At 41.2% G+C, this 26,054-nt stretch overlaps 1 protein-coding gene across 1 annotated transcript in view; it reads left to right on the top strand.

Moving 5' to 3' along the window:
• Positions 1-26,054, top strand: part of MED13 (mediator complex subunit 13) — a 100,040-nt gene that overhangs the window by 16,387 nt on the left and 57,599 nt on the right. The window contains exons 3-5 of the mRNA XM_038759301.1: positions 2,581-2,749; positions 24,315-24,460; positions 25,439-25,636. Coding sequence (XP_038615229.1) covers positions 2,581-2,749; positions 24,315-24,460; positions 25,439-25,636 — 513 coding nt within the window. The remainder of the gene's footprint in view (positions 1-2,580; positions 2,750-24,314; positions 24,461-25,438; positions 25,637-26,054) is intronic.

Below are 26,054 nucleotides of genomic sequence, written 5' to 3'. Positions count from 1 at the left end.
TGCTGTACAGCAGACAGTTCCGGTTTTAAGATGGTTCTTGGGAACTAATGGATATTTTTTTTTTTGATAGAGAAAACATTCTAAAAATAGATTGCCATGACATTAGGAATTGGGAAGTAATAGCTTCATAATAAATCTATGAACAAAAAAGAATTAACATTAAAAAAAAATACCTCTGAAGGAGTGTGTCACAATTTGTTCCTGAAATTGTGAGGAAAGACCGGCCAGGTTTTTTTTTTCCTTTTTTTATAAGCCAACCAGAAAATTCATAGATATTAAGCAATTAATGATTTCTAAATCCAAGTCACGAATGCATTGGGAGGGGAATTGAGGGGCTGCACAACTCTTCGTTTGCACCAATTCTTCCCTCTCCTGTATTAGAAAACGTTCTTATCAAATATAAAATAGGATTTTTTTAAAACTAGAGACCTGTAAAACTTTATGGTTTTGGAAATATGAGAGAAAGTAGAGGAAGTGCCCATGCTATTAAGACAGGAAGAATTATTATAATACTTATAATATTCTAAATCTTAGTAAATGTTCCTTGATTTGTATTCTCACTTCAGTCTCCCCAAAGGTAAATCTACACTCACCAGAATTAGGTAATTTTAAAGCACCAGAGCGGTTAGGTTGGTTTTTGAAGTATTCTCGGTAACTTTGGGGACACGGTTAAGAGCAACGTAAAATCTACTATTTAACCTTTGAAGTGGTGCAGGGTTTATAGTGCAGTTAAAGTCCACTATCATTAGGCTTTCTAGTTAATGTTCTGCCTGTGTTGTGTAAGGTCTGAGCAGTAAGCATGTACTCTGCTCATTCTTAAACATGTTTAAGCATTTATGGAGTCATTGGCAACAATCTAAGTATTACTGAGGCTTTAAAACTTAATAAAAGTACTGGGAGACCTGCTTATAAAGATCATCCACCATTCTGAAAGCAAGTATGTGTCTCCTTCTCCCTCCCCCCCACCAAAAAAAACCCCCCAACAAACCGAAAAAACACACTTTTATATTTTGGGGGGCAATGAACGTCTTTTAGGGACCCAGAATAGTGGCACTCTGAAGAGCCTAGGGTCAAAAGACAATCCTAGATTCCTTCAGGACATATGCAGCACCTCCTCCTAGAGCCTCTTAAAGAGCCATTTGTATTTTATAGAGCATGAGTTTACAAAATGTCCCTTAAGGGGGATGGCTCCGGTCGTGGGCTCAGTTTTTTTGGCATCTGTGTGCTAATAAAGGGACTTTGGGCAGTGGGATTATTGAAATTCCATCGAGCTGGTTGTTTGGCATTTTGTACTCACTTTATTTAAAGAGGTTATTTTACAACCTAATGCTCTCTGAAAGCTGTCGTGTGCAAGAATCTGCAAAAGATGGATCCAAATGCATTCCTTCTATACATAATGTAACGGTAGACCAACTTGGACTGTCTAAGCATTGTTATCTCATCAGGGTTTTAATTTTTATCAATTCCCTCTTCTCAAAACTGAACTCATAGATTGCATCTCCAGTAACAAGCCTTACTTTATAGAATTGATAGGATACCTGTGACAAAAATTTACAGTTCAGTTGAAAAAAGTTGCTGGAAGGTGACCCAGATTCCCAGCGATTTTAAAGGTTATATAACTTCAAAAGAAAAAATACTAGTTTGCATGGAACCATGCACTTCAAAAAATGAATATTGAACTAGCAGCATAAAATCAAACTTGGGAAATCATTTTTAGTTAGACTCAGGATGGACTTAGCTAATAGACTGGCTAGGGAAGAAGAGTTGGTTCTGAATTATATCCAGACTATTTGCAAACTTAATGACTTTTTTTAAATTAGCCAACATTTACTCTAGATATGAGAGCAAAAGTGGGGCAGTTGGTGGAGGTAGGTGAACTTTTTTCAAAGCTGGAGTGCTTTCAGAATTTACCTTCAGTTATAAAAAGCTCTCTCATGCAAATGCACCATTCTTCCAGCTCTTAGAACAGTGCTTTGCACATTAGTAAGCACTTAATAAATGCCATTATTATTATTATTATTTTGAAGCATCGTCCTCTAGAGATTACCTGGAGACCTGAGATTCTTGAAAATGGTGGTGACTGGTGATATTGCTTGTTGGGGTTTTAGGAAATAGTTTTATTTTGAATTAATCAGACAAAATGCATTCTAAGATTATCATCTGGTTTGTCAGTGTGGCAAAGTGGGAATCTTGGAGCGGTTATCAGTAAGTGAACAAACTTGCAAACAGATAACTTAGATGTAATGTCAATGTTTATGTAATTTTTTTCTTGTGTACACAGGTCTTTTTTTTTCTTCCTTTGACCCTGAAAACACCAGTATTTATGTGATTATGCTCTGTCACTGTTTTAGTAGGAAAGTGCGTGGAACATTCTTTAGGAAAACAAATATCCGCCAACTTAAGGCAGATACCTTTTGGAATGACTTTAGAAGACAGCTTTATTCACAGAGAACATTAGATAGTATGGTTAACTTTTTATAATGGAATAGGCTAGTGAATACAACTGTCAAATTTCTGACGTGAGTATGACTTTCAGAGACTTAACTCTTCTTTCCTGTGCCCACCCCCTTTGCTTTGTAGAAGAGGAAGATGGAGTGTGGGAGAACGGCCTATCCTATGAGTGCCGTACTCTGCTCTTCAAAGCAGTTCACAATCTACTGGAGCGGTGTCTAATGAACCGGAATTTTGTGCGCATTGGCAAGTGGTTTGTGAAGCCTTATGAAAAGGATGAAAAACCTATAAATAAAAGGTAGGAGGGTTTTTTTTATTTTTTTGTTTAAGTATTTTGGTTTTGTTTTCTTTAGGGGAACATTTGTAAAGGAAGCAAGTTGAATGATACAAACTTATCTTCAGGTATGTTTAGAGATGGCAAGAAGTTTAAGGTATACATTCTTTCTTTGACACTTTTAATAACTTTACTGCAAGAGGACTGAGTCTATATTGTTCACTCTACCATGGCATAGACAGCCTGCTCAATGGAAAGAGCACAGGCTTGGGAGTCAGAGGTCATGGGTTCGAATGCCTGCTCCGCAACTTGTTAGCTGTGTGACTTTGGACAGGTCATTCAACTTCTCTGTGTCTGTTACCTCATCTGTAAAATACGGATTAAGACTGTGAGCCCCACATGGAACAACCCGATCACCTTGTATCCTTCCCAGAGCTTTTAGAACAGTGCTTTGCATATAGTAAGTGCTTAACAAATGCCACCATTATTATTATCATTGCTATTATTATTATGATTATTATTGGCGTGATAAGGGAAATGTCATGTGGCTGGGGAATTGTGCCCATGGTGGTGGTGGTTACTATGCCTTTATAATTAAGCAAATTGATAATATTAGATGTTTAAAGGCGATATTAAAACGGTCCAAGATATCAACATGAGTTTTATAACTTGTGGAGCTCTAACATTTTCAAAGGACTAGATTCCCGGAAGGTTTTGAAGAATTAAAGGTTTGGCGTGGAGCTGAGTCTCTGGCAAGTCAGCGGTGTCACATTGCACTGACTTTTAGGAAATTTGGAAATTAGTCCTTGAAGACAGGTCAGAAGATATGATGGAAATCAAACTCTGGAAGATCCTACTTAAGATATTGAAGTGCCAACTCCTGAGTCCAACTCTATCCATGTATTCTTGGGATTGTTTGCAGCTTCCCATTCTTTTTTATGCCAGTTTGGACAAGTAAAGTGCATTGTTGTAATCCAGTTTTAATTGCCTTGCGGGGGTGGAGAGAAGAGGTGAGAGAGCGTGGATAGAGAGAATCAAGTTTTTCGTCCAGTCTCTCAGTAAAATAGTGGCAGTTTTGATTCTACTATCTCCATCCCTCTAGAAAAGGTAGCCCTTATGTGGCTTTGCAAGGGGATTATGTCTCTTCCTTCTCCTTCATCTGCTCTAATGATAATTTAATTTATGCTCCAGGAATTGTTGCCCATTTCATAGAATCTGGTGCAAAACACTGGCTGCTAATTGGGGAAATATGTGCATGTGCCTCCCCGCCAGCCAAAGTAGTGCTTTTAAATGATAACCCTGCTACTGAGGGTAATGACTATATTAGAGCCTACTGATAAGGGCTAAACCCAAAGTGGGATTAATTGGAACAGTTGACCTTCCTCTGCCCCTCCTCCCTCCTTCCCTCCCCCCTCTTCCTGGCTAGTGGGCACCAGAAAACTGTTGCCGCACAGGACAGCAAACGTGGCAGGCCCTGGGACTTCAACCTGTTATCGTTTTCACTCTTGATCTTCAGCCTCCTCCTTGCCAGCTCTCTGAGCCTTGCCTGCTGGTAGGAGCGGGGCCCCTTAGGTTACATGCCTGGCGTCCGATCAAAAGAGCAGGGGAGGTGGCATCGATGTTAACCATCAGCTGGTCTGGAGGTGGCAGTTGGAGATTGAAGTATGGAACCCTGCTCTCTAAACCACTCCCACTGGATTGACCAGTCGCTCACTTCACTTGCGAAGCCCCCACCTTTGTTGTCGTTTCTCCACCAGTTTTTACTCTAGCTGAGGATTGAAGTACATTTGAAATGCGGCTGTATGCCACTTATAATTGAACATTTCTTTTGTCCCAGTGTCACTTTTTTCCCCCTTCCATCTTTTCATCCTCTCCCTTTTGAAGGGAAGCTTCTAAAATTGGGGTGTTTTTAATAGAAGACAGAGCTTTCTCGGATGAGAGGAGGCAAAGTGCCATCTTGACTCCACTGATCTAGGTGAAACTTTGCATAGTAGTCTTTTCAGCTTTTTTCAAAGGTCAGGATCACAAGAGGTGGCAGGCTGGCCTCTTCTTGGCTTCTAAGTTTAAATTTAGGCATTTAAAATTCTTTTGAAGATTGATTTACTCTTTGCTTGTTATTGGGGAAATGGTCCTTAAATGGACCATGTGTCTTTCTCAGACTAAAATATCCAAGTAACACGAATCACTTGTCTCTCTGCCCTTTCATCCCAATCTCACCTCTCTAAAATAGTGAAGATAGTCCTTTGCCATAGATGATTGGGGCACAGGTAAACCAAGAACAGGAGCAGAGGAAGATTTTTCTCCACCCACCTCTTTTCACCCCCCGAATCTTTCTGAATTTGGGAGATAGAGCAGAACAGATATGATGGTCCCTCTCACTGCTGATTTTTCTTTTTCTCTCTTCCCACCCCACTGTAACCAAGCCCTGATTTTTCCTAACTGAGAATCTACCTTTGGGCTGTCTTCACCTTTGGGATTCTTCATCTTCAGAATAAGGAGCATGTAGTGTAGCTCGGGAGACCGGACCGCCGGCAAATTTTACAGACCATAATGCAGCTCAAGGGACCATTGGCTTGCTGATTTGGCATTGACCTTCCTGGAAGTAGTTGGCTAGATCGTATGTCCCCTAAGGGTTCCTTTCAGTTCTGTAATTTTATAAACAGAGACATAATGGGGGAAGCTGTAGATCTTGGCTTTCATTTTTGGTTTGGCGAATAATTTTTCCAGAGGTAGATGGCCATCTGTCTAGAACTAGTACAGTCACCTCCAGAATAATAAATGGGCTCTGAGTCTGACAGACAGACCCTTCACACATTAAGGTGAAGGGATGACTGTCTTCCCTGCCCAGGCCTTCCTTGTGTGTCATAGAGGTAGGAAGTTGATAGAGTAGTTTTACCCCTCCCACCCAAATTGGGCACAACTAAAAGGGGAAATCCCTCTTATTGCTCCACTGGTTCTAAGGATGGTCATGTTGAGGGGTTGTTCAAAGTATAATGCCTTATTGTCATGTTCAGAATGGAAGTTTTTCGCCTGGGAGGAAATAATCTATGAAGGTTGCGAGTACTTGAGAAGCAGCGTGGCTTAATGGTTAGAGCCTGGGAGTCAGAAGGACCTGGGTTCTAATTCTGACTCCACCACTTGTCTGCCGTGTGACCTTGGACAAATCACTTAACTTTTCTATGTCTGTTACCAATTATATGTTGCCAATTTGTACTTCCCAAGCGCTTAGTACAGTGCTCTGCACATAGTAAGCGCTCAATCAATACGATTGATGATGATGATGTTACCTCATCTGTGAAATGGAGATTAAGGGTATGAACCCCACGAGGAAGACTTTGTCCAAGCTGATTAGCTTGTATCTACCCTGGCACTTAGAACAGTGCTTGACACATAGTAAGTGCTTCAGATGCCATCATTAGAAAGATAGACTTTGATTAGTAAGGATACCTTTTTAACCATTAAGAAAATGGCAGTCACTAGGTAGTGACTTCTACTTCCTCACCAAACCCTTGAGCTAAAGTAGGTTTGAAACTACAGATACATCTCTCTAAATTTTTTTTTTTGTTAAATTTCAGAAAGCACTTCAGGAAATGAACTTAAATTCAGTAACAGAGAACTAAGTTACTTTGTGTTGTTGTTTCTAGATTTTTTCACTTAGCCAAAGCAGATCCTCATATGAATACATTAGCCCCACCCTATTGTGTGGAAGAAAGATGTTGTTACACTTGTCTGTTTAAATCTTTTTTTTTTTATTATTCAGAGTGCTGGCCTCTTGTTTAATCAGTAGTATTTATTTTGCAGAGCAATGTACTAAGTGTTTGGGAGAATACAATAATTAGATTATATTATTACATACATATTTATTACTCTATTTTACTTGTACATATCTATCCTATTTTATTTTGTTAGTATGTTTGGTTTTGTTCTCTGTCTCCCCCTTTTAGACTGTGAGCCTACTGTTGGGTAGGGACTGTTTCTGTATGTTGCCAATTCGTACTTCCCAAGCGTTTAGTACAGTGCTCTGCATATAGTAAGTGCTCAATAAATACGATTGATGATGATGATGATAATTAGATACGGTCCCCACCCTCAAGGAGCTTACCATCTAGCAGGGGAGACATCCACTAAAGATTGGAAAAGCAATCATCGTCCGTCTCATCTCTGCATCAAATGCCTCACCACTGGTTTTAAGGCATTTTTAGTTCTCCTGCGATGACCCACACACATTTTGCTTCTCTAACACCAACACACTTACTGTACCTCAATCTCCTCTTCACCATCAGTCATATTTATTGAGCACTTACTATGTGCAGGGCACTATACTGAGCTCTTGGAAGCAATATAGCAGGCACATTCCCTGCCCACAATTAGTTTACAGTTTAGAGGGGGAGACAGGTATAAATAAATGATGGATATATATATGTAAGTGCCAGAGGGAGGTGGGTAATGAATAAAGGAAGCAAGTCAGGGCTTGCTTACTCCCAGAAGGGAGTAATAAAAGAGGAAATGAGGGCTTAGGGAAGGCCTCTTGGAGGAGATGTGCCTTCAGTAAGGCTTTGAAGGTGGGCAGGGTAATAGTCTGCTGGATGTGAAAAGGAAGGGTGTTCCAGGCCAGAGGCAGGATGTGGACGAGACGTGGGTGGCAAGATAGACGAGACCTGGGTACGGTGAGTAGGTTGGCATCAACCCTTTGCTTACATACTCCCTCCCCCTTCGTATCTGACAGTCAGTCACTCACATTTGAAGGCTTACTGTGTGCAGAGTACAGTACTAAGGGCTTGGGAGACTATAATATAACCACCGCTCTTCGTCGTCACAATCCTGCAAAAATCATATCTCCTCCAAGAAGCCTTCCTCGATTAGTGTCTCATTGCCCCACTCCATTCTCCACTCTTCATCATCATCATCAATCGTATTTATTGAGCGCTTACTATGTGCAGAGCACTGTACTAAGCGCTTGGGAAGTACAAATTGGCAACATATAGAGACAGTCCCTACCCAACTCTTCTTCACTTAGGCACTTGGATGTGTACTCTCCAAGCATTTTGATACTCACCTCACCCCTCAACGCTTAGGTTCTCTGTTGTTTCCCCTCTCTGTAATTTTAACATTTCCCCAACTAGATGGTAAATTATTTGAAGGCAAAGGGATTGTCTATCCCCAACTCTATTGTATTGTCCTCTTCCAGGTGCTTAGTACAATGCCATGTGCACAGTTACTGTTCAAAAATCAGCATGGCCCAGTGGAAAGAGCACAGGCTTTGGAGTCAGAGGTCGTGGGTTCAAATCCCGGGTCCGCTAACTGTCAGCTGTGTGACTTTGGGCAAGTCACTTAACTTCTCTGTGCCTCAGTTACCTCATCTGTAAAATGGGGATTAAAACTGTGAGCCCCCTGTGGGACAACCTGATCACCTTGTAACCGCCCCAGCGCTTAGAACAGTGCTTCGCACATAGTAAGCACTTAACAAATACCGTCATTATTATGATTAATTATTGATAGAAAGATCTGGAGATTGTGAGTACTTAAGCACTTTCAGGCTACTATAAGTAGCATTTGGAGGACTGTAAAATCTGAACGAAAAATGGAAAAGACCTCCTAGAGGAGCTGTGATTTAAGAAGGGCTTCCAAGGTTGGGAGAGTAGTGGTGTATTGGATGTGGAGGGGTAAGGAGCTCCAGGCAGGTGAGAGGGCATGAGTGAGAGGCTGCCATCCAGAGACATGAATGAGGCACAGTGAGTAGGATAACGTGAGAGAGTGTGAGCCGTGGCATTGACCCAGGACTCATATAACATACCCTCTTTGAGCTTTGAATTCCTTCTTGTCAACTGACGACAGCTCTCCCCATTTTTTAAAAAGTCATTTTGAAGTAACTTCCCTGTGAGGCTTTGTCCAGTTAATTTCTTATCTCCACATTTGATAGTCCACCAAATGCCACTTCAGCATTTCCAGTCCACCTAAATATTATAGAGCATAACTTAGCCTTTCACTACCATAGCCTTATATTTATTTCCCCCTATTTGTAACTTATTGTAATATTGGTCTGCCCATGTAGGCTGTAAGCTTCCTTGGATCATCATCAATCGTATTTATTGAGCACTTACTATGTGCAGAGCACTGTACTAAGCGCTTGGGAAGTACAAATTGGCAACATACAGAGACAGTCCCTACCCGACAGCGGGCTCACTGTCTAAAAGGGGGACTGTGTCACAGTCTTCCTCCCCATTTCCCAGATGAGGGGACCGAGGCCCAGGGAAGCTTGCCCAAGGTCACCCGGCTGACAAGTGGCGGGGCCGGGATTTGAACCCATCATCATCATCATCATCAATTGTATTTACTGAGCGCTTACTATGTGCAGAGCACTGTACTAAGTGCTTGGATAAGGATCGTGTCTACCTGCTCTGTTGTACTGTACCTTTCCAAGCGTTTAGAACGGTGTTTTGCACTAAGTACGTGCACTGACTTGTGTGCATGTGCCTTTTTCATTCCTCCTATCTGACTTAGTTTCTGTCTTGCATGTTGGATTGTAAAATCCTTAGGGATCATATTAAATTCTTTTGTAGTTTCAGACACTTAATACAGCTGTAAGTTTGAAAGTGCCTACCAACTCTGTTATTTTGTAGTCTCCCAAATTGCCTGGTGTAGTGCTCGGCACATAGTAAGCGCTCAAATACCATTGACTGTTGCATAAAAGTGCTCAAGTACTGTGTATCCATGGTTGTTGGTGTGGTTGAGAAGACCAGTGCATGTCCAACAATTCATTCCATACTATGTGACTTACTATAATTCTTGGTCAACTGATAAATCTGGCTCTTGAAATACCTGTCATTTCCTAATCTGCATCTTCTGGAGAAGAATAACCCTCCTCCAGTTCACTGCTATAACACCTTTCTGAAGCTGGGTCCCTCCAATCAGGCCTTGGTTCTGAACTTCAAAAGGAATGCTACTTCAACTCAAAGTGAATCTCAAAAGACACTTTTAGCACCTGAATGAAGTGTAAAAGCACTAATAAAGTGGCTTTACATATGTAACCTTGTAGAGTAAACTCTCCTGACTGCATCGAGTATGCTGCTAGTAAGCATGTGCAAATGAGGGATACAGCCAAAAATAACCAGAGGAAAAATTACTGAATTGCAGAGAAAACACACACAGCTAATAAATATTGTAAATACTCCCCGAAGATAGAATAGAGTAGGTGGAAATGCAAAAGTACAGACTGAAACCCAACACCATCCAGGCTCCACCTCTTGCCTGCTGTGACCTGGAGCAATTTAACTTTCCTGTGCCTCAGTAACTTCATCTGTAAAATGGGGATTAAGTCTGCTAGCTTCATGTGGGACATGGGTTGTGTTCAACCTGATCAGCTTGTATCTACCTGAGTGCTTAGTACAGTGGAAGCAGCGTGGCGCAGTGTGCAGATCACAGGCCTGGGAATCAGAAGGTCATGGGTTCTAATCCCATTTCAGCCACTTTTCTACTGTGTGACCTTGGGCAAGTCACTTAACTTCTCTTTGCCTGTTATCTCATCTGTAAAATGGGGATTAAGACTGTAAACTCCGTGTGGGACAACCTGATTACCTTGTATCTTCCCGGTGCTTAGAACAGTGCTTGGCACATAGTAAGCACTTAACAAATATTATTATTATTATTATTATTATTTAAAGAAGCTCACATGAGACATGCTCATGTTGGGAGAAACACCACAGGGGTGGGGAAAGGATTCCATCCTAACTCAACAATGAGTATAGCCAGGGTTACCTGTACTGACAATAATAATAATAATAATAATAATAATGGCATTTTTTAAGCGCTTACTATGTACAAAGCACTGTTCTAAGCACTGGGGAGTTTACGAGGTGATCAGATTGTCCCACGTGGGGCTCACAGTTGTAATCCCCATTTTACAGATGAGGTAACTGAGGCTCAGAGAAGTTAAGTGACTTGCCCAAGGTCACACAGCTGACATGTGGCAGAGCTGGGATTTGAACCCATGACCCCTGACTCCAGAGCCCATGCTCTTTCCACTGAGCCACACTGCTTCTATAATAATAGCATTTATGAAGCGCTTACTATGTGCAAAGCACTGTTCTAAATGCTGGGGAAGTTACAAGATGATCAGGTTGTCCCACGGGGGCCTCACAGTCAATCCCCATTTTACAGATGAGGGAACTGAGGCACAGAGAAGTTAAGTGACTTGCCCAAAGTCACACAGCTGACAAGTGGCGGAGCCGGGATTTGAACCCACAACCTCTGACTCCAAAGCCCGGGCTCTTTCCACTGAGCCACGCTGACAAGAAGAGTTTTTTGGGTTTGTTTTTTCATTTTTTTCTTTTTTTCTCCTCCAAATAAGAATGGGGACATCTTTGAAGATAGCTTTTTAGCTGAATAGCTTCTGCAGTTAAACTTTTAGAAGATCAGTTGGTTCAGGAAATATGAATGTTGGTGCAGGGTTAGCTTTGTAGATTCTTTAACCTTAGAATACTACCTAGGCTGATCAATCTTCTAGTTCACCCGAAAAAATTCCAGATTTGCATTTAGCTGCGATTTTTGGCAGGAAGAAGCAGCCTTATGCCGGCAGAATTCCTAAGCAATACCACATTCTGAATCATGTTGGTTTGCAGGTGAAATTGCAGTCAAGGGAATTAAATTGTAGAAAACTTTCTTGCAGATTTTTTTTTTTTTTTAATTTAGCCCTCTTCAGCAATTTATAGAAGTGTTGGCAGAACCCCACTATAGCCCAGTTCATGAGGTGTGTGTTACAGGGACACGTTACAAAGCAGTAAAATTGACTGTTTTAATGCCGAATGGGTACTGGGATTTCCTATCTTCCAGGTCCCCCTGGAGAAACCGAGGGTAGTGAAAGGAGGGAAAGACTATGTAAGAAGAGTCCCTTAATGACCACTTTTTGATAAGAGTTAGTGCAGCCCTGGAATTGACTGACCTTACTAGGAAATTGTTTGGATTTCCTAGTATTTATTTATTTATTTTACTTGTACATTTCTATTTATTTTATTTTGTTAGTATGTTTGGTCTCCCTCTTTTAGACTGTGAGCCCGCTGTTGGGTAGGGACTGTCTCTATATGTTGCCAATTTGTACTTCCCAAGCGCTTAGTACAGTGCTCTGCACATAGTAAGTGCTCAATAAATACGATTGATGATGATTTCATTGAATTGGACTATTGTCAGTAGTTCCTAATCTTGGCACTACAGGGGATCCCTAACTGCAAACTGACAAACTTGAAGAATTCATCCTTTTGCTAGCCTCAGAGCTTGGTTGGATGTACAGCCCACTCCAATCCTGGGCACTGATTTCCTCTCCTTTGTGGGAGAGGAAAAGGTTCATGCCCTGCAGTGGGAGATTTCAGACCTGGAAAAAGAACAATAGGAACTTGACTCTAAGATGGCAGATTCCTGCTTTTTTTTTTTAACCTTCTAAATTAATGCCTAATGAATGATTAATGTTAATTTGTTTTTCAAATGCCTTTGAGTGTTCAGGAGTCTCTGGCCAACAACATTTTGGGCTAGATAGAGAGATCCAGAAGGAGCTTTGGGGTGGAGGCGGGAAAGACACACACACACACAGGCTAGGTGTGTTTACTTTTTAGTTCTCCTTCTCCTCCCCCACCCCCCTGCTCCATTTTTCTCATTTGTCAATGAGCACTGCTTCACCCCTTTGCTGGACAGAGCCTTTAACTTGGTTTTAGTTACTGTTATGTTAACGAAGCGAGAACATTGGATGCCTATCAGAAACTTCTAAGCCCAAACTATGAACCATTAAGGTCAATTCTATACTGTTCTCTCTGAGGGGCGACAGAAGGATTTAGGAGAGTATGGCTCCAGGGAGCTTCAGAGAGGAATAGCTAAGGTTGGAGGAGTATTCATTGAGTGCCTATTGTGTGTAGACAACTGTCCTAAGTGTTTGGGAGAGTGCAATGGAATTAGTAATCATGGTCCCTGCCCTCAAGGAGTTTACCTTCTTGATAGGCGACAGAACTAAAATTACAGATTGGGTGAAGTGATAGAGTGGAAACATGTGTGTATATCAGGTGCTACCAAATAGTTGGGTTTAGGGAGGAGGGAGGGAGGCTAGCAGAATTACAGACTATAATACCGTTGTGGGTAGGGATTGTCTCTTTTTATTGCTGTATTGTGCTTAGTACAGTGCTCTGCACACAGTAAGCACTTAATATGAATGAATTGCTTTTATATTTGAGGGCTTACTGTGTACAGAGTACTGTACTAAGTGCTTGGGAGAGTAAAATGCAACAATAAGCAGAAACATACCCTGCCCACAGGGAGCTTACAACTGACTCCCCATTGGTCAAGGGGAGGGCCCACTACACTCTCTCAGCAGGCAAAATGGCCCGTTGCCTTCTGCCTCTCATCTCAAGCTTCACTTGGGTGTCACCATTTTGCTGACTTAATCTTTTTCTTCCTACCCCCATCATTTCCTCGGGTTCCTAGAACAGTAACATTTAAAATGTGAAAGAAAAATGCTAAAGACTCAGTTCTCAAGGTAGCCAGTATTTATGACCTTGCCTTTTTAGTGTAATTATGAGGTACATTTAATAATCTTCTTAAAGCTTTTTGGTAGGGTTTGGTGTTTTTTTGTTTTTTTTTTTAAACAGAGAATTAGATTGTAATTTTAGGTGCCATTCTAAAACTTTTCTTCAAACTTGGAGCTATTTGAGGTGATTACTCTAGAGTGCTGGAGGCTTGGGCATCCTTCATGGTGATGGTATTCATACCCCATTCCTTCCCCCATCCTCCACACACAAAATTAGGGTCTGACACTGCTCTGCAAGTCATTGGACTTTCAGGTTTGGAAGCTGGAGCAGTGAACCTGCTCAATTTGGGGGACTTTGAGCCCCCCAAATACTCAGAACATTAAGCCACGGAAGACTAAGCCCCACGTGGGACAGGGACTGTGTCCAGCCAGATTTGCTTGTATCCACTCCAGTGCTTAGTACAATGCCTGGCACGTAGTGCTTAACAAATAGCATTATCATTATTATAGGATGAGCCTAAGAAGTGTTCCTTCCCCACACTACAGTTTTTCCCCTCTAGATTGTAAGCTTGTGAGTAGGGAATGTCACTTCCATCTATATTGTACTCCCCCAAGCACTCAATACAGTGTTCTGCACACAGTAAGTGCTCAGTAAATACGATTGATTTCTCTTCGGTATTTATGTAGTGCTATTCATATGGAATTTTTTTTGCTTTACATTGCATCTACGAGGTTTTCTCCCTATTGAGTAGGGAAGTTTGCCAGAAACATGACATGCTTCTCCCCCCCCAAAACACACACACTCACACACACACGCTGCCCCCCCCCCCCCCCCCCCCCCCCTTTGATTTGGAGCCCTCTGAGCTTGGATTCTGTCCTAGTTAAAGTCTTTGCAACACTTTTTAATACCTGGCACACTGTCCAGCACATTGTAAATGTTTATTAAATGTCCAAGCAAATAAGAAGTTCTGAAGGATTGAGACTAGAGCTGCAGTCCTTCAAACAGTAATTTGGTGTTAGTGGTGAGCTCCTCATTATAACCTCCCAAGCCTATTTACCAGTCCTCTCTTTAATCAATTGCCTGTTTCTTCTTTTATCACTTCCCTGCCATTATCTCCAGGCACCATGCTAGCTTCTTTTGGTTGTGCGTAGAGCTGACATGGGTCATTGGAAAGTTATCTAGTGAACACTTAGCAGGGAGACCTTAGGGGAAGAGTTACAGGTTGGAAAAAAGTTTGAGAATCACTGCTTTTAAAGCAGATGTTTTTGCTTCCCTTTGGGGGAGCCTAGGGGAAGGGAATGGTTAGAATTGCTAGGACACTGTTTTTTCTAAGAAGAAAAGATTACTTGAATCCAGTGTTAAAGAGACTTGCCTTGACTGACTTGAAAGTTTCTTCTGACATCACATTAAGTACTCTTCATGTAGATGCATGTTATCTGAAGTGTTCCCTAATAGTATTCTATCTAAAATGTACATGAGGTGAAAGCAGAACCGAGTGTAATCCTGCAAGTATGTGGTTTACTCAAGTCATCTGTTCATAGGGCCTTGTGATTTCATACCTTAAGAACAATGCTAGGGATTTAGTGGAGGGACACACACACAGTGGACCAGCTTATAGTAGACTTAATCACTTTGAGGCAATTTTGACTTAATGTTCTTTATACACAATGTTTGCAAAGTCAAAATATAGTCCTTTTTTTCCCTTTTCCTCCCTGATTGGATAGAATGGCATGAATAGTGGCAATATAATTCTCATGCCAAACTTTACTTTGGGCAAGTCACTTAACTTCTCTGGGCCTGTTACCTCATCTGTAAAATGGGAATTAACACTGTGAGCCCCACGGGGGACAACCTGATCACCTTGTAAATTCCCCAGCGCTTAGAACAGTGCTCTGCACATAGTAAGCGCTTAATAAATGCCATTATTATTATTATTATTATTATTACTTTCTAGATGTTTCTCTTTTAAATTGCTCACACCCATATACTGAAAGTAGCAATTTCGTCTGATCTCTCCAAAATGCATTAAGGATTTGTGTGTGGCTCTATGAAGATCAAGCAATTATAATAATGATGGCATTTATTAAGCTAGCGCTTACTATGTGCAAAGCACTACAAAAATATCCTTTTGAAATGTTTCTTTTGGTTGGAGTACTTTTGAATGAACAAAATGTCCTGTCGATATGTTTTACCTAGGGTCACTTAAGATTTAGTAAATTATTACATTACTAATTTTTAGAATTATATGGCTTAATTGTGGAGCTATGTTCATTTTTCTAAATAGTAAAAAAAAGCCTAACTAGGTGTAACAAAGGAAAATCGTTTGGTTATGGAACTATTGGAAACAAGCTGCTGATTCCATCATTTTACATGCTACCTGGTTATATGTCTGTTTTTCTGGCAGGGATGTTGGGAGAGGGGGAAGAAAAAAACAAAGATTTACTCTTGCACCCAGAAGCAAAAATTTGCAATTCTACTGTTTCTGTAATGTCACCCAGGTTATTTGGAGGGGGAAAAAAAGGTAGATCAGGGTTTACAAAAGTAGCTGTCCAAAGTTCACAGGTGAAGCTGTTAAACTTATCTTTTGGGGCATTAACAGAACAGTTCTTATCTTTTTGTCCTGGTCAATATTTAGAAGAATATCTCTGTTTCTGAAACTGAACAGATGTTACTTTCATTAAAAATTTAAACAATTTGCTTTTTAAAGTAGACGGTTACCACTGGAGAATGTTAGGCATAATGAAAAGCACTCTTATCTGGGAGTTAAGAAGACTTGAGTTCTAATTCCAACTCTTTTAGTTCCAACTCTTTGCCCCACCTCCTTATGGGACCTCGAAGTGTGTCTGTGCCACAGGCTGTTCCTACTACAGAAGATGTTGCTCTCTTTCCTTACGTACCCTTCAAGAACGCTAAAATGAATGCCACGTTTCTACAGGGGGTGGTAACAAGGTCATGCCAGATCACAATGGTGATTTGCCTAGATCTCACTTTGACTGGGAAATGCGTGCCTATGTAGTGATTTGGAAGCAAATGCTTTCCCTGCATAATCCCATTCTTGAGAAATGGAGAGACTGCTTGACAGATGAAAATCAGGTGATTTTTGCCTTTGATTCTGCCATGGACTGAGTAGTAAACAAGTCACTTCACTTCTCTTATTACTTTTTAATTAATCAGTTAATGGTATTGAGTACTTACTGCATAAAAGGCACTGTACTGAGTGTCTGGGAGAGTACCAGTAAGTGGAAATGATCCTGGACCTCAAAATGCTTACCTTGTGAGGGAAGGTGTTTTTTTTTAACTTAAATGGAAAACATACTTATTTATATCACAAGGATATTCTGGGGATGAGAGATGGGAAATGCTTTAGGGTAGCCTTACCGAAAACCATTTTGTCAATTCACTAGAGAAATGGTTCTTCACTATCTCTTGCTTTTTCTCCTCCTGGGGTTATGATATTGGTGATTTAGAACAATATTTTAAGGCATATCTCATTTCAGTGCAAATATGGTAGATTTCATTGTCGTGTATTTGAGCGCTTACTCTGTGCAGAGCACTGTACTAAGCACTTGGGGAAAGTACAGTACAGCACTAAACAGTGACATTCACTGCCCACAGTGAATTTACAGTCTCAGTGGCTAGAAAGTACTTTTTTTTTTTTAAACCTGGACCCAACTAAGATTAAGAGCTGTGTTCAGTAGGACAGTGCAGAATAAAGAGCATGAACTGAAAGCATTTATCATGTAACTCTTCAGAATATTAGCTTTGAACTCTAGGAGGTGAATTTAATGCATTGCACTAAATTGTTATTTATCATTCAGGCATAGAAGGGGAGGTTTGTAGGAATAGATGATTGATTCTTTCATATAAATATTGGTCTTGACCTCATTTACTCTGAGTGCTGTTTAGTAATTAGAACATTAATTTTTAGCCTTCTTCTACTCTACATTTTTGGACTGTGCACATGATAGGCACTCAACTCAAGTCTTTTGATTTTTTTTGAGAACAGCACCAGTAGCATGTGAACTGCCAGATTACATATTACATAATATCAACAATATTACATTGTTGAGCAAAACTAGACATGAGAAGCAGCATGGCTTACTGGAAAGAGCACAGGCCTGGGAGTTAGAAGGATCTGGTTCTAATCCCGGCTCCACAACTTGTCTGTTCTGTGACCATGGGCAAATCACTTAACTTCTCTGTGCCTGCTACCTCATCTGTAAAATGGGGATTAAGACCGGGAGCCCCATGTGGGACAGGGATGGTGTCCAACTTGATTATCTTGTATCTACCCCAGTGATTAGAACAGTGCTTGACACATAGTAAGCGCTTAACAAATACCGTCACTAGTATTATTATTAGTAGTAGTAGTAGTAGTAGACTGTGAGCCCACTGTTGGGTAGGGACTGTCTCTACATGTTGCCAACTTGTACTTCCCAAGCGCTTAGTACAGTGCTCTGCACACAGTAAGCGCTCAATAAATATGATTAGTAGTAGTAGTAGTAGAAAACTGAATGAAAGAGCTCACAGAGATAAGTACTGGGAACACCTTGTGGAGAGGTGTTTCCTCTTCAGAATAGAGGCTGTGGGTTGGCTCTATATAATCAGATAGTTGCTAGTGTTGGGCCTGTCAAATGTGCTCAAGATGTGACTGAACCCCAGCTCGTAAAGCTTTCCCACCATAGTGATGAACTGCGCCACTGACCAGTCCTTCAAAGATCTGGGTACTCATCACAGAAAACCAGTATTGGTTAATCTGATTATTATAATGGGTGATCTCATTCCAAACGTGGAGTGGACTAATTAGAATGCGTGGGCATGACAAACAACAAATGTCTACTTTTGCCGAGTATGCCAGACAAGGAAAACTTCCCGAATGCACCCGTGATCAAAGCAGTGTTGTGTAATGATCACAGTATGGCAGAGACCATACCAGTGTTTAGAGCACAGTAGCCACGCATGGAGGTAAGTGCTGGTTGGACCACTGTCTGATATGCTGCAAGTTCACACTTTCCAAATATACATTTCACTGAAAAGTGGCCACAAAGACTCCTGAAGAAAGAAATCATTCACAAAGACCCCTGCAGCAAAATAAGTACTGTCCCATAAACATTTTGCCCTGCCTCATGACTTAGGAATAAAAGAGAGGCTTAGAGAAATTTTGGGCCCAGCGGGCAAATCAAGTTATTGAATGTGATGGGTAGTGTTATGCCAAAGACCTTGCTGCTCACTATCAAACCAAGAACCCTTTCACATCATTAAGGGAGTTAAGTGGCCCTTTACACCTCAAGAGTGTGAGTGGCTCCAGCCTTATCACAGACAGGGGTAATCCGGGAGCCATGGCAGTAGCATTTCAGTATTCCCCACACCCCCATACTAGTGAAGATGAGGTCCCAGAAAGCTTTCCAGCATATTAAAAACATGGCACTTAACCAGATTATTGAAAAATGACAAAGGACCTGGACCTGAAGGCAAACTTACTGAGGTCTACCGTTGACCACAAGTTCCTGGATTCACCATGTGATGTCAAATGGTGCAGGAATGAGCCCCACAACCTCTGTACAGCTTTTATAAACCTTTTGTACAGCTTTCATGAACCTTATGAAAGGATCTGACACCATCAGCTCTGGAACCTGATGAATCGATTAATTGACTGCTTCATAAGTGCATGGCTAGTCTTGTCAGAGCTGTGGGTTCCCCATCTGTTCCATTCCCTATTGCCAGAGGGGTAAAGCATGGATGTGTAGAAAGCTCAGTTCTGTTCAATTTGTTCTAGGTAGTCATGCTGTACACTGTACCGAGGGACATTGGTGCAGACATTATGCCTCCAGGCCCTTGGGAAGCTCTTTGAGGTCAACAGGCTAAAAGTGATTCATTCATGGATTCATTCAGTCGTATTTATTGAGCGCTTACTGTGTGCAGAACACTGTACCAAGCGCTTGGGAAGTACAAGTTGGCAACATATAGAGACGGTCCCATCCTACAGGCTTTTGAGTTGGACTCCCAGCCACATTCATCTCACGTCTCTGAGGTCTGAGAATTTCCAGTCAAAGCATAAGACCCAAAATGGTGGCTTTCTGGCCTGTCTGAAGCCTGTCTCCTCCCATCCCCCCTAGAATCCCTTTTTCCTTCTCTTCCTTGCACTTGAAATGAAAAGTTGGCTCATTTGCCGCTTGCCTCATCCAAGGACTTAAAGACATTTGAGAATCATTATATACAAGTGACTGCATCTTAAAGGCACACACCCAAGAAGATGAGCAAATGACTCAGTCAGCCCAGTGCTAGTGATAAGTCTAAAGAAAACCGAAGATATCACCAGCCTGTACCTGAGAAACTATGTGCGACCAGAAATTAACTTTGGCAGCACAACTAAATGTGGTCCCAGAATTCTGTTTCTTAGTACACTGGCCAACAGTGTCGGTGTAAGAAGTAGGAAGTCACATCGAGAAAACCAACGTGTCCTTTGGAAAACTGACAAGGGGGCAACATGGCGTTCATCTTGGGACCAAACCCAAACTGAAAAATCTGTCATGCTGTCCAACCTTCTTTAGAGTTCCGAGACCTCTGATGTCACAACTGGCTTTTGAGCAGTTTTTCCCTCAGCGTCACTTCCAGGCGGTACTTAACATATGGCAGGAGAAGATTGCAGACAACAAAGTCAGTTTCTAGTGTGGCAGCTAAAAATGCCACCACCACACAGTTTTGGGTGTAACATGAGGAGAATAGGTAATAGTAGGGTTCCCAAACAGCTACGCTATGGAGAGCAGAAGCTGGGAAGCCAAAAGCAATAAGGAAACCACCTTCAGGATTCTAAAAAGCAAAATCTCAGACGGTACTGCATTTTAAGTGAAAACCGGGGGGTTGAAGCTTGTGATGATGGCCTGGCTGCCGCAGCTAACCACAAGCAGCTCTTTTGAAGCAAATGCTTCAAAAGGACCATGAGGTGAAGTAAAAATGCAAGCAGACATGACAGCGTAGTGAAGGACAATAGTTGGGACGATGGGGCCTCGCTTTGGCCTTTTTGCCACACAGGTTTCCATAAGGAGAATTTCCTCGATGGCAACATCATCATTGCTTATGAAGAACAAATATTTTATCTCTGTAATGTTCACTGCTGGTGAGATTTACCCTTAGCCCGAATGCTGGTGACTAAAGATCAGTTCAGGTCCCTTGGTTGCAAATAAAAAGGCTTTCCCTGGCTTCCTCTGAAAATTGTACTACTAACACATTATTTTCAAGAACTGCAAACTTTTCTGGGTGTATTTCCTATTCAGATTTTGAAATTGCTTCTGTTACTTGGTTGGCAGATAGCATTCTCAGTAAATTAATAAGCTATCACTCCTGGCCTGGGTCTCCATTCTTGCCTCCCATCTCATTGCTTAAAAGGGAAAGTTGGCACCTTTTTTTTTTTTCAGGCACTCTGTTTTAGGAAAGGAAAAGTCGCATGGCAGCTTTAACAATAAGCATAGAGTAGAAATGTAGTGCCTCTGTTACAAATTTGTCATTAGTGGTTTAGTATTAGAGTTCAAAATTTCTGCTACAGTAATCATTGTTGTGGCTTGGGTATCTTGAAGGTGGAGAGACAGCACAGGAAACTTTATTATCCCAAAGCGACCATTAATTAGCATTAAGCTCCTAAAATGCCACACTACTTCGTTGTTAAGCAGGGCTGGTGAAAGAGCAAATGTGCAGACTGTTGATGTAATAAACTTTCTAATCAAGGGCAAAAAAGAGGATTTTATGAAGATGATGGTTGACAGTGGAACCATATATCCTAGTAATAAGCATGGCTATAAAACTGGGTCTCTTGAATGCCTTTTTTTAAAGAGCTATAACGTGATATAGATCCTGATAATAGAACATTTTTTTAGACTATTTAAAAATACACACCCCCTTGCATCTTGAAATAAGCACTTTATCTTAAGCTATAATGCTCTTTTGTTTATAAAGAACTTAGTATCTCAATTTTAATAGCTTGCATCCCTAAGCCCAAATTCTGTTAGTACTCCAACCAAGTTTTTCTGTATTGGGTCAGTTTTCCAAAGGCCGAGTGACGTACCGGATTATGGCAGGGTTTCCTGATCAATCCTTGGCTTGATCTTTCCTAGCTTTTCAGCTGGCCAAAGGTCAGGGAGACAGGGAGTTTTCCTGGCAAGGTAAGCAGCCCCCTCCAACGTGCCCATGCTAATAGATTGAAAAGAAGAAAAACCTGTTCTTTCTCTTGTAAAGACAATAAAATCACCTTCCTCTCCCTTTCTCCATGACGTCGGATAGACCTGCTAGTTCTAAATTACAATAGCCATCACCCTTGAACAGTCAACATTAGTGCCCTTGTGCCACCCTTTGAACCAGCAGCATTATGCTGTCATTATTGCTGCCCGCACCCCCATTGGGATTGGTGCCACCGGTAGGGCAGTAAACATTGTGGAAGGATGCAAGCTGGTTCTCATCGGAGATTTCAGTACTTGACTAGTAATGTTTAAATGATGCTCACCCCGGGAGGGATGAAATCATTCATCCACATTGGGGTAAGAAGCGGTTTTTTTGTTTTTATATTGGTCCAGTTCTGCTCAGTGGGTTGTAGCCAAACATCAGCTTGATATCATCAACAGTTTTTCACTTTATTCATTCATTCATTCGTATTTATTGAGCGCTTACTGTGTGCAGAGCACTTTAGGGATCACTTTTAGTCAATACAAGAGCAGCTTGGCCGCACCCAATAGCGACACTCTACGACACAGTTAATAGAAGAGGGAAATGTTATTGGCGTATAACATAAAGGATGGAGATGTTATTGGTGTGAATAGTGCTGAGTACTGGCCTGATACTTGTTGAGGCCCAAACGCTCTGTGATACATTGATGTTATCACAAAGTGGCCGTATATATTCTGCGTACCTCATGGAAAATTCAGTGAAGTCCAGGGCACCGGACTTGGAGTTCTCCCAACACAGGCCGAAAGCAATCATTAAAAACATCTGAATAAATCAGAGGTGAGCCGACTGAACTTTAGAAGACATGCAAATGAGTGAGCTGCATTTCAGATTCAACAGTCCTGCATACTGCCAGCTTGAGGAAGCCTGAGGCTTTATACCAGCCTGCACCTGTAAACCTCACACATAGCCCAAGTTCTCCATCTGCAGTGAGATTAAATGCTGCTAGGTGCTGCCTAGTAACTCCAGGGACACAAGGGTAGACACAGAAATAGAAAATAATAAAAAAGCGTAGAAAGTTATGTGGGCTGCTGACAGAAGGAAATGTGCCAGCAAGGCACAAGAGTTTCAGACCTCTATCTAGCTCTGAAACCCAAGCTTACTATAGAGGCCACATTTTAACAGCTGGAGCAATTCTATAAGAGTGACCCAAAGTCCATGTCTAATATCAAATGGCAAGGCAGGATCACACAGGGTGATGTCCTAGAACACAGTCCTTAAGCTTTAAAGCAGTGCACTTGCACCCAGTAGGACACAGGAGACAACTGGGGAACAAAATAACCAAGCGGCTGTTGTGTGATGAGCAAATTAGAGAAAGTTAAAAGATATCATGGAGCAAAACTTCAGACAGGGTGCCATAGCTGGAGCTGATTGCAGCAATAGACAGAGCACTCTGACGTGCAGCCCGTGACATTTGGGTAACACTTTAGAAAACAAGGTTTGTTAAGATACCCAAGAGGCAGAATCAGCCTTGGGACGCAGAATTCCAGGTAGTAAAAATGCAAGGCAGTGCAAAAGTGTTCAGATGCACTTTCGTGAACTCAGGAACATAAAATCTCACTGTCATATTTGACCCTAATTATAGCACACTGTGACTTGGTGACTCATTGATATGCTGTGGAAATCTTAGGTGCTTCTGTGTTGAATTTTCTTATGCGCCTTGGTCTGATCTCCATTAAATCCATCAGGACTGTTCTGCCTAACACTCCCAGGGGTAGAGGAGGAAATTCTCTACTGGTAGCCGAGTTGTACTTTCCAAGCGCTTAGTACAGTGCTCTGCACACAGTAAGTGCTCAGTAAATATGATTGAATGAATGAAAAGAGGGAGGAGTATGGCTGTTGACCACTCCCAACGTTGTATTTTGACACTTATACTGTTTTTTTTTAACAAATTCTGAAAAAGGAACAATCATAAACTCTAAAACAGAGCATAATCACTGAATTAGTGTGTAGTTTCAAGTATCAGAAGAGAAATAACGTGTAACTTGGAGAGAGTGATATTCCGAAAAATAAATGATCTAACTCAAATGGACACACCTATTAGGAAAATTTTAGTAATTGAGTGTATGTTTTTTTAAATGGTATTTAAGCTCTTAGTATGTGTCAGACACTGTCCTAAGTGCTGGCATAGATACATTAATTATGTTAGACCTAGTCCCCATCCTGCATGGGTCTTACATTCTAAATAGGAGGAAGAACAATAAAACGGAGGCACAGAGAAGTCGTGACTTGCTCAAGCAAGCAGTTAGCAGAGCTGGGTTTAGAACCCAGGTCCTCTGACTCCCAGGTGTGTGCTCTTTCCACTAGGCCGTGCTTCTTCTCATTTTGTTTTGAACTTGTTTTTTGATCTCACCAAACTATAGAAGCATGTAGGGCATCTGTAAAATATAGCTGCTCCTTCCTTCCTGTAGACCGTAAGCCCCTTAAAAATAGATAATCATATCTTGCCGCGGGCAGGGAACGTCTGCCAACTGTTGTATTTATTGTACTCTCCTAAACTCGTAGGGCAGTGCTCTGCACACAATAAAGGCTCAATGAAGTCCATTTGTGATGATGATCTAGTATCTCTTGTGTCTTTCCCAATGCTTAGTGCTGTGTTCTGCACACAGGAAGTGCTCAATTGCTGTTGATTTGTGCCCTGCTGCTAATACTGCTTTATGGCAGTTCCATCTCCAGGCCTATATACTTTTCCCCTCAACCTTAGACAAATAATTTTTAGCCCCAGCTTCTATTCCCATCACCCGAATAATACCTGTGGTATTTTGAAGAACTATAGCATTAAATAAACTCTGTGATTATGAGCAAGCTTTAGCTTTAATTGCAAGATACTTCTGTGGTATTAATCACTAAAATGTCAATTTCTTCTTTTCCAGTGAACACCTGTCTTGCTCTTTCACCTTTTTTTTGCATGGAGACAGCAATGTTTGTACCAGTGTGGAAATCAATCAACATCAACCTGTATATCTTCTTAGTGAAGAACACATCACACTTGCTCAGCAGTCAAACAGCCCGTTTCAAGGTAATTTCTTCTCTATTTGATAGCCCTTGTTATGTTCTCTTCCACAACTGCAATTCTTCAGTTGCTGTGTGACACAGATTGATTAGAGGACTGGTTAGAAACGATGGCTTTCTGCGTTGGTATGTTGTTTTTTGTTGTTTTTTTAAAAGATATTTTTTGAGCACTTCTGTGCCAGGTACTCTACTAAGCGCTGGAGTAGATGCAGGCTATTCAGATTGGATACTGTCCATGACCCACATAGGGCCCACTCTTAATTTCCATTTTACAGATGAGGTAATGGAGGCAAAGAGAAGTTAAGTGACTTACCCAAGGTCACACAACAGATATGTGGCAGAGCTGAGATTAGAACCCAGGTCCTCTGATCCCCAGGCCTGTGCTTTTTTTCATTAGACCATGCTGCTTCTGTAGATCATTTTTATATGCTTCTAAAAAACTGAGTTTCATAGGTGACTTGCCACGCATTGTGGTAACCTGAATCTGTCACCATAGTTCTTCTCTATCATTTCCAGCCCCAGAAAGTTTATAACAGATAGAAGCTGCTCTCTGCTGGCCTCATAATCAGGAAGATTACTTTCTAAGCATTGTTCTAATGCGGTAATTGTTATGTAATCTTGCCCTTTCTCCATCACGGCTACTTGGTGAGTGTCTACTGTGTATAGAAAACTTAGGAGCATTACTTTCTAATCATTGTTCTAATGCGGTAATTGTTATATAATCTTGCCCTTTCTCCATCACGGCTACTTGGTGAGTGTCTACTGTGTATAGAAGACTTAGGAGCATACAGTGAAATTAGTAACATGGTCTCTGCCTTCCTAAGTTTATATCTCTTATTGAAGAATTAAGTCTCTTAATGAAGTGCATTCTCAAGATGGATAGCATAGAATTTTTCCTTGTTAATGATGCCACTATAGAGAGTACTTCAAAAAATACAAGTGAGTAACCTTCAGATGTGTATTTTACCTCTATTTTTATTTCTAGTTATCCTAAGTCCATTTGGATTAAATGGCACTCTCACAGGACAGGCATTCAAGATGTCTGATTCTTCCACTAAGAAATTAATTGGTGAATGGAAACAGTTCTATCCAATTTCATCTTGCTTGAAGGAGATATCTGAAGAAAAACAGGAAGATATGGATTGGGAGGATGATTCTCTAGCTGCCGTGGAAGTTCTTGTTGGTATGCCTTGTGCGTGTACGGAAAACATTTAGTTAGTGGTGTAAGAATTCCTTGAATCCACAGATCTGCTCATTCCAATTAGCTATAGGTCTTAGGATACAATCTATTTTTTGCCTTTTTAAAAGTGTCTTTGAGCTTTTTGGAGTTGGGTAATATTGAAGATACTCCTCAAGATGATATTCTAATGACAGCTTTTCATGGCACCCTAGTGGGATGTGCAACTAAGTCTTCCGTGATCGTAGAGACTGACACATATTATTCAGGTGCATTAAACTGGTTCCTCATCTGTAATAGTAGTTCTCCAAAAGTGTTTTGTGTACTAGATACATAACTGAGATTCGTTTCATTTTCATTCCTTGGCTAGCATAATGGGTAAAGACTCTGTTCCTTGATAACTGTAAACTTCCTGTACAGAGTA

The sequence above is a fragment of the Tachyglossus aculeatus genome, chromosome 17, assembly GCF_015852505.1.
Source record: "Tachyglossus aculeatus isolate mTacAcu1 chromosome 17, mTacAcu1.pri, whole genome shotgun sequence".
NCBI classification, from domain to species: domain Eukaryota; kingdom Metazoa; phylum Chordata; class Mammalia; order Monotremata; family Tachyglossidae; genus Tachyglossus; species Tachyglossus aculeatus.
This window is presented reverse-complemented; position numbering and strand designations above follow the sequence as displayed.